This window comes from Corylus avellana, chromosome ca7 (genome assembly GCF_901000735.1).
Source record: "Corylus avellana chromosome ca7, CavTom2PMs-1.0".
NCBI classification, from domain to species: domain Eukaryota; kingdom Viridiplantae; phylum Streptophyta; class Magnoliopsida; order Fagales; family Betulaceae; genus Corylus; species Corylus avellana.
In genome coordinates, this window is record NC_081547.1 from 19,891,936 (window position 1) to 19,901,407 (window position 9,472).

At 41.4% G+C, this 9,472-nt stretch overlaps 1 protein-coding gene across 1 annotated transcript; it reads left to right on the forward strand.

Moving 5' to 3' along the window:
• Nucleotides 1-5,138: 5,138 nt before the first annotated feature.
• On the forward strand, nt 5,139-6,383 carry LOC132187972 (uncharacterized). The gene is made up of 3 exons (XM_059602393.1): nt 5,139-5,348; nt 5,499-5,888; nt 6,039-6,383. Exons 1-3 carry the CDS (start codon nt 5,139-5,141, stop codon nt 6,381-6,383), a joined length of 945 nt encoding a protein of 314 aa, XP_059458376.1.
• Nucleotides 6,384-9,472: the final 3,089 nt, after the last annotated feature.

Sequence of the window (9,472 nt, forward strand, 5' to 3'; positions counted from 1 at the left end):
ACCTATCTTAATCGACTACTCTTTGATAACCCAAATGTAATGGTTACCCATAACCGTAATGGATAGGCATACAGTCCAAAAGAAATTAACCATACGAATAAAATCCTTAAAGCTCAATATAAAGACATGAAAGACATCGTACTTAATGTTTCCTGCACTGTACCAATCCTCGCCAATCTCGACACCCAAGTCGATCAACTCACAGAATGAGTAATTCCACATACAGTCCGGATCAGTAGGTATCTATGCCATCACCCTATAAATAAACTCTTCCTTACTCGACTATCCCTTTAACCAAAACAGGAATAGGTATACTTTCCAAGTATAATCTTGAGAAAAAGAGTCATAGCCAATCAAGTTTTAAACAAATGCGGATAACGGTTCCGCATGTCCTACTTCACTTCTCTTCATGATTAAGCCACAATACCTTGACGATGGGAATTGTCTTGGTAAGTAGTACTTGTTCCTTCTGATCCATGATCTTCATTGGCTCTTCGGTGTACATCAATCCTTCCAGTATCTTCAAACGTTCGTACTCCACCACTAAGTCTAGATTAGCGATGCACTTCCTTAACATCGAGACAAGAAAAACATCATGTGTTCTAACCAAGTTTAGGGGTAGGTGATGAGTGCCAAATATTGTATATTTGGGCCCCTTAACTTATGTTTGTTAATCTCTTAGCTGTGTTAATTTATGATGTTTTTTGTTAGTTTTGGTGTTTTGATGTGTTACAGGTTATTAAGAGAAAACTGCGGTTTAAGGGTGAAAATAAGCAAAGGAATTGAAGTTCACTGAAAGTGCGATCGAGTGCACAGAGCGACGATCGAGCGCACCTGCGCTCGATCCCATGCACAGCATGCTCGAGCGTAGGACCACTTCAACCCTAGCACTCATCGCCTAAGTGCTATGCCGCAGGAGCCCTGAAGAGCCAAGTGCGCTCGAACGCACCATGGGTGCAATCGAGTGGACTCACGCTGACTTGGCAGCGCTGAACCCTAGTTTTGTTTTATTATTTATACAACTTTTTTCTGTTGTAACCACACATTGGGACGCGCAGTTTTTAGCAAAATACGACGTATTGTCGTCAGGAGAGCTTGTGCTTTGTTTTCCATTGTAAGTTTTATTTTTCTCATGATGTCAATTCAATTGTTTGTTGTTTTTGTTATCATGAGTGGCTAAAACCTTCAACTAAGGTTGAAGATGAAGACTCGTCATTGATAAACATACATGTTCTTGTCATTTTATATATACAATGGACTCTTTTATGAAAGTGTTGCTCAAAAGCCAATTCAACAGTTTGATTAAGTTTAGTTAATTAAATGTTGGTATTATATTCATGCTTAATTTAATATTCGTTGTGTTTCCTCTGGGGGTACATCGAATGATTGGATTGAGACTAATATCCATTGTGATCTACGGATACAGTGGATGATTTGATCTCAATTAAATATTCGTTGTGATTCTTTTAACGGATGGATTCATCGAATGATTTAATTTGCATGTTTGCAACTTTTAAACAATGTATTTGGATTGCCTATTGTATGTATAAAATGCAAGACATGTTGTTTGATTTCTCGAGGGGGATTCGGAAACCTTAGTAATTTACCATTACTTACTTTTAAATTGTTTAGTTTAGTTTATGATTTTGCACGACACAATTACAAAAATTGGAACTAGGTTAAGATAAAATTAGGTTAAACTAGAATATTAATTTTTGCAAACACGTCTCCCTATGGATTCGACCTCGCACTTGCACACACTTTACTGCACACGACTCGTGTGCTTGCGAATACAATTAAATTTGTACATCAAATTTTGGCGCCGTTGCCGGGGAGGCGTATGATTTTGTAAAAATTGATTCTTTTTGTTTGAATTAATTTTATTTTTCTACTAGTTTAGGTAGATTTTGATTTTATTTATTTTGTTTTCTGTATTGATCTAGAAAAAAAAAAAAAGTGTTTTGTGTAGTTTGGCGAAATTCAGTCACTGCTAGGGCGATCGAGCGCAGCTTGTCTACGCTCGATCGCACTCGGGCCTATTGCAGCGAGCAAGCATACCTGCGCTTGCCACTCTGTGCCTGCACTCAAAGCACGTATACGCTCGATCACACCTCTGTGACGATCGAGCGCACTACTAGTGGGCACACATTCACTCTCGATCATAAATTCCTGCGCTCGAGCGCTGATGTACAAATTTAATTGTACTTGCAAGCGCACGAGTCGTGTGCAGTAAAGTGTGCGTGCAAGTGCGAGGTCGAATCCACAGGGAGTCGTGTTTGCGAAAATAAATTTTCTAGTTTAAACTAATTTTATCTTAACCTAGTTCCAAGTTGTGTATTTTTGTCGTGCAAAAAGCATAAACTAAACTAAACAATTTGAAAATAAGTAATGGCAAATTACTAAGGTTTCTGAATCCTCCTCGCCAAATCAAACAACATGTCTTGCATTTTATGCATACAATAGTCAATCCAAATACATTGTTCAAAAGTTGTAAACACTCAAATTAAATTATTTGATGAATCCATCCGTTAAAAGAATCACAACGAATATTTAATTAAGATCAAATCATCCTCTGTATTCGTAGATCACAATGGATATTAGTCTCAATCCAATCATTCGATGTACCCCCAGATGAAACACAACGAATATTAAATTAAGCATGAGTATAATACCAACATCTAATCAATTAAACTTAATCAAACTGTTGAATTGGCTTTTGAACAACACTTTCATAAAATAATCTCATTGTATATATAAAACGACAAGAACATGTATGTTTATCAATGATGAGGCTTCATCTTCAACCTTAGTTGATGATTTAGCCTCTCATGACAAAAGAAATCATAAAGAAACTAAATTAACTTAATTAAAATCAAATACTTACAAAAGAATTCAAGTTCAAAGTGACAAAATGCTCAGAAAGCACAAAAACGACAAAGAATGGCGCTCCTAGCACGCCTCTGTGCATTTACAATAAAAAAAAATGGTATTTATAAGCTAATTTTAGGATTTCAATGCTGCCAGGTCGGCCGAGTGCGCTCAATCGCACTCTAGGTGCGATCGATCGAACTTGTGCAACATGTCTCCTGTGGGCTGGGCACGAGTGAGCTCGATCACACTAAAAGTGCGCTCGAGCACACTTCCAGTCAGATTTAGCCTACTCCTATGAAACATGACTTTGTAGATCTTTGAGTTAGCTTTCCAGTGACAGTAAGATTGCTTCAATCGGAGTTATACAACTCAAGATATGACATTTTTAGTGGAACTCATCAGATGCAAATCATCACTCGATCCAAATTTGCTGCCAATGCTCCTTGAAGTGTCTTAAGCCCCAGACTTAATGGAATGAGTTGCAAATTTCACCTTAAAGCCACATTTTTCTTTTAACAACCTGCAAATCAGTAAAACACCAAAACTAACAAAAACATCAGAAATTAACACAGCTAAGAGCTTAACAAACATAAGTTAAGGGGCCCAAATATACAATATTTGGCACTCATCAAGCGCATCTCCGCTGGCAGCATCAGCATACCAGAAGCAGCTAAGTGCATTTTTTTTTCTCTTTTTGTTTTGTTCTGCAATTTCTTTGGTTTATTCTTTCTTTTGTGAATACTTCATTGTTATTTAGCTAGTTTATTTGAGCATTTGTGTTGGTGCATGCTTGGTCGGAGATCCTTGAACCTAGAATTGATACCCTTAGACCCTGACATTGATAGAATTCTTAGGAGAACTCGAAGAGCACCTGTTGAGAGTGGGGATAGAGGCGAAATGGGAGACCAACAAGATAACATACCCTAGAATATAGAGCAACCTAGGGTTGAACATGAGGATGCTAGCGTGGAGGATGCAAGCTAGAGCTTGGAATGTGGACTTCACTACATCACTTAGGGAGTTGTTCGCACCTATGGACTCCACCACATCCCATTCATGTATAGTGTTGCCACCAACCAATGCTACTCATTTTGATTTGAAACCACATGTCATCCAACTCCTACCATCGTTCCATGGCCTAGAACTTGAAAATCCTTACAGTCATGTAAAGAAATTCAATGACATATGCGCCACTTTCAAATTTCAAAATTTCTCCGAAGAATTTGTCCATGTCAGACTATTTCCTTTCTCTCTGCAAGACAAAGCCAGGGCATGGTTGGACTCCAACACCCCCGGATCCATTACATCTTGGGAAAGCTTGTTAAGCAAGTTCTATAACAAGTATTTCCCAATGTCAAAGGTCAATGAATGCAGAAAGGAAATAAGCTCCTTCACTCAAGAGGGGGATGAGAAATTTTCAGAGTGTTGGGAAAGGTTTAAGGAGTTGTTGATAAGATGCCCCCCACATGGATATGAGAAGTGGAGACTCGTTCAATTTTTCTACCAAGGATTGACCCAATCCAACCGTAGTATGATCGAGTCAATGAATGGGGGGGCATTCTTAAGTTTGACAGGGGATGCAGCGTATAAGGCATTAGACAAGTTGTTCGATAGCTCACAGCAGTGGGATTTTCTGAGTTGTCGGGATAAATCTGCTCGTATCCCCAAGAAAGGTGGCATCTATGAGGTTAAGGAGGACACTGATTTGAGGATAAAGATAGATGCCTTGACCAAGAAGGTTGAAGCTCTTGCAATGGGTCAGTCCATAAATGCTGCCAATACGTTCAATGTTGATGGCTGTTCAATCTATGCTAATCCTATGCATTTAGCACAAAATTGTCCATTTTCACTAGCTTTTGCCAAGTGCTCCATGGAACAAGTGAACGCTTTCAACGACTTAGGAAGCAAGCGAGTGGACCCTATTCGGAGACATACAATCCAGGGTGGCGAAACCACCTTAATTTCTCATGGAAGCAGAGCCAACCAATGAACCAAGGATTTCCCCACATGCTCAGAATCATGGTTGTTCAGCTCAACCAGCACAACCTTCTGCATTCATACAATCGAATAGCCAGACCATACAAGATCTCAAGAACTCTACCATGGCAAACACCCAAGTGATAGATGAAGTGAAGAATGCCACCATGGTTAACACCCAAGCAATTGCGAAGATGGAGAGTCAGATATGACAGATAGCCAATCACTTGGGTGAGAGAGAAAAAGGGAAGTTACCCAGTCAGCCAGTGCCCAACCCAAAAGGTCAATATATGGTTGGGAATTCCTCAAGTCCTACGCACAGGCAAGAACATATGCAAGCGATTGTCACACTAAGGTCAGAGAGACAAGTGGACAATCAGGTGGTTGAGCAAGAAGAAGACCCTGCGGGGCAAGAAAGGGAAAAGAGTGGCAACAAAGAGAAGAGAGATGCCGAGCCATCTATAGCCACACCCATTATTGAGGACCCTCTTAGGTCATTTGTACCGAAAGCACCTTACCCTAAAAGGTTGCAAGCACCCAAGAAAGGAGGGAAGTTTGAGGACATTCTGGAGGTGTTCAAGCAGGTCCAAATCAATATCCCATTTTTGGACGCCATCCAACAAGTACCTTCATATGCCAAGTTCTTGAAGGACTTGATTACAGTGAAGAGGAAGACAAATGTTCCGAAGAAGGCATTCCTGACCAAGCAGGTTAGTTCAATCCTTCAATGCAAGTTGCCCCTCAAGTACAAGGACCCTGGGTGTCCTACTATTTCTTGCATGATAGGAGTCAGCCAAATTGAGAGGGCATTATTGGATCTTGGAGCAAGTGTAAATTTGTTGCCCTACTCAGTTTATGTGCAGTTGGGGCTAGGAGAGTTGAGGCCTACATCCATGACATTGCAATTAGCTGATAGGTCAGTGAAGGTTCCACGGGGAATAGTAGAGGATGTCTTGATTAAGGTGGATAAGTTTTATTTCCCCGTGGATTTTATTGTGCTTGACACAGAGCCGGTTCCAAATGTGGGGAGTCAAATACCGGTGATCTTAGGGCGACCATTTCTAGCTACGGCTAACGCCTTGATCAATTGTAGGACGTGGGTGATGAAGATTTCCTTTGGAAATATGACAGTGGAGCTGAATATTTTCCATATTAGGAAGCAACCCTTGGAATATGAGGAAATGCAACAGGTATGCTTGATTGAGGAGATCCTTGAGGATGTTGTTGAAGAATCAAGCATGGCGGACCTCCTGGACGTATGCTTTGCTCAGTTTGGAGAGGATCTGGACTTAGACAAGTTGCTTGAGCAAGCAGATGCAATTTTGGAGACTGCTCCTCTAGTGAGCAGTGAGAAGGAGGAGACAACAATACCTGATCCCCCCAAGAAGGAACTTAAACCTCTACCGGACACTCTCAAGTATAAGTTCCTAGGTCTAGCAAATTCATTGTCTGTGATTATAGCTTTAGACTTGGTTGATGCTCAAGAGGAGAAATTGTTAGAGGTTTTAAGAGAACATAAAGAAGCTATCGGCTAGACTATTGAGGATATAAAGGGGATCAGTCCCTCGGTGGTGATGCATAAGATACATTTGGAAGAGAATGCCAAGCCAGCGAGGGAGCCACAGAGGAGGCTTAACCCAGCTATGCAAGAGGTGGTGAGGACTGAAGTGATAAAGTTGTTGGATGTAGGGATCATTTATCCCATTTCTGATAGCAAGTGGATGAGCCCGATTCATGTTGTGCCCAAGCGGGCTGGATTGACGGTAATGAAGAACAAGGATGATGAGTTGGTCCCAACTTGTATTCAATCAGGATCGAGAGTATGCATAGACTACCGGAAGTTTAATGCTGCCACCAGAAAGGATCACTTCCCGCTTCCATTTATTGATCAAATGGTGGAGCACTTGGCTGGGCATGAGTACTATTGTTTCTTGGATGGTTATTTTGGATATAACCAGGTCCTTGTAGACCTCAAAGATCAGGAGAAGATGACGTTTACTTGTCCTTTTGGGACTTTTGCCTACCGCCGCATGCCTTTTGGGTTATGCAACGTGCCCGCTACTTTGCAGCGGTGCATGATCAGTATTTTTTTTGACATGGTAGAGTGTTTCTTAGAGATTTTCATAGATGACTTCTCTATCTTCAGTTCATCCTTTGATGAGTGTTTGCACCGATTGACTTTGGTATTGGTACGGTGCAAGGAGAAGAACCTGGTGCTCAATTGGGATAAGTGCCATTTTATAGTCAAGCAAGGTATTGTATTGGGGCACGTCATATCTCAGAAGGGCATTAAGGTTGATAAAGCAAAGGTGGATCTGATTTCTAACGTTCCACCCCCACGTACAGTGAAGGAGGTTCGCTCTTTTCTAGGCCATGCAGGATTCTACAGGCGGTTTATCTAGGACTTTAGCAAGATTGCTAGGCCCTTGTGCAAGTTATTGGTGAAGGATGCCCCATTTGTATTCAATGAGGATTGCAAGAGAGCATTTGGGGACCTTAAAAGCATTCTGATGTCCACACCCATTATTCAGCCACCCAACTGGGGTGTACCTTTTGAGATCATGTGTGACGCTTCGGATTATGCCGTTGGAGCTGTATTGGGGCAGCGTGTTGATAGACTCCCCCATGTCATTTACTATGTGAGCGGGACTCTGAACGATGTATAACTCAATTACTCCACCACGGAAAAGGAGTTGTTGGCAGTCGTTTTTGCGCTAGACAAGTTCTGATCCTATTTGCTAGGATCTAAAGTCATCATCTTTTCGGATCACATAGCATTGAAGTATCTTTTTTTCCAAAAAAGATCCTAAATCTCATCTGATCCGATGGATTTTGCTACTTCAGGAGTTTGACATAGAAATTTGGGACAAGAAGGGTTCCGAAAATGTGGTGGCAGATCATTTGTCTAAATTGACTATGGATTACACCGAGGACGCTAGCCCCATTTTGGAGACTTTCCCTGATGAGCAATTGATGCACATTGCTCATGAGCCTGTACCATGGTTTGCTGACATAGTGAACTATCTCGTCACTAGCCAACTGCCTCAGCAGTGGAGGTGACAAGATAGGTCCAGATTTTTGTCCATGGTGAAGCACTTTTTCTGGGACGATCCTTACTGTTCAAGTATTGTCCCGATCAGATCATTAGGAGGTGTATACATGAGCATGACCAATCCAATGTCATCTCCTTCTGTCATGATCATGCCTGTGGAGGTCATTTCAGTGCTAAGAAGACCGCTGCCAAGATTTTGCAGTGTGGATTCTATTGGCCTACCCTTTTCAAAGACGACCATGCTTATTGTATATCTTGTGAGCGTTGTCAGAAGCTAGGGAGTATCTCTAGGAGGAATATGATGCCCCTCAGTCCCATTTTGATTGTTGAGATTTTTTACGTATGGGGCATCGATTTCATGGGACCTTTCCCGAACTCCTTTGGCTATTTGTACATCCTCGTTGCTGTGGACTATGTGTCCAAATGGGTGGAGGTGGTTGCATGCAAGACCAATGACCATAGAGTTGTGGTCCAGTTTTTGAGAGACACTATCTTTGCTCGTTTTGGTACGCCTCAAGCAATTATAAGTGATGGAGGTAAGCATTTTTGCAATCGAATTTTTGAGCAGTTGATGAAGAAGTATTTCACCACACATAAGGTTTCCACCCCGTATCACCCACAGACGAGTGGACAGGTTGAAGTTTCCAATCGAGAGATCAAGCATATTTTGGAAAAGACAGTAAACCCCAATAGAAAGATTGGTCTATGCGATTGAGTGATGCACTGTGGGCATATAGGACAGCTTTCAAGACCCCGATTGGGTTGTCACCCTATCGGCTTGTGCATGGGAAGGCATGTCATCTTCCCGTGGAGTTGGAGCATAGAGGATATTGGGCCATCAAGCAGCTGAACTTCAATCTTTTGAAGGCTGGATCACAAAGGAAGCTCCAACTCAATGAATTAGAGGAGCTGAGGAATGATGCTTATGATTCTACGTGGTTGTACAAGGCACAGATGAAGAAGGCTCATGACCAGAGCATTTTGAGACGATTTTTTGAGCCTGGTGAGAAAGTCCTTCTTTACAATTCACAGCTGCATCTTTTCCCAGGCAAGTTGAAATATCGGTGGACAGGCCCATTTATCATTCGGTCAATTTTTCCTCATGGGGCTATCGAGATTAAGCATCCTAAGAATGGTAACACCTTCAAGGTGAATGGACAAAGATTAAAACCATTCTTAGAGTTGAGGAGTAAGGAGATCGAGACGACATTGTTGGAGGATCCGAGTTATTCTGAGTGATTGTCGTCTTTTGTGGAGAGTCTGGCTGAAGACTTAAAACTTAGCGCTTGTGGGAGGCAACCCTAATTCTTTCCCTTACCATTTTATCTTGTTTGTTTGTTTCTGTTGTGTTTTTCAGGGCAAGTGTCTACCATTCAAGTTTGGGGGAGCGTTCTCCTACGCTGCTCACCTGGTATTGTATCTCTGGACCCATTGGGGACAATGTGTCATTTTAGTTTGGGGGTGGGGTAGACATTTCTCTATCTTTTTCCTTGATTATTTGTGTTGTTTTATGAAAAAAAAAAAAAAGAAAAATTGCTAGGTTATTGATTAAGCAAGGGTAACACCTATTCT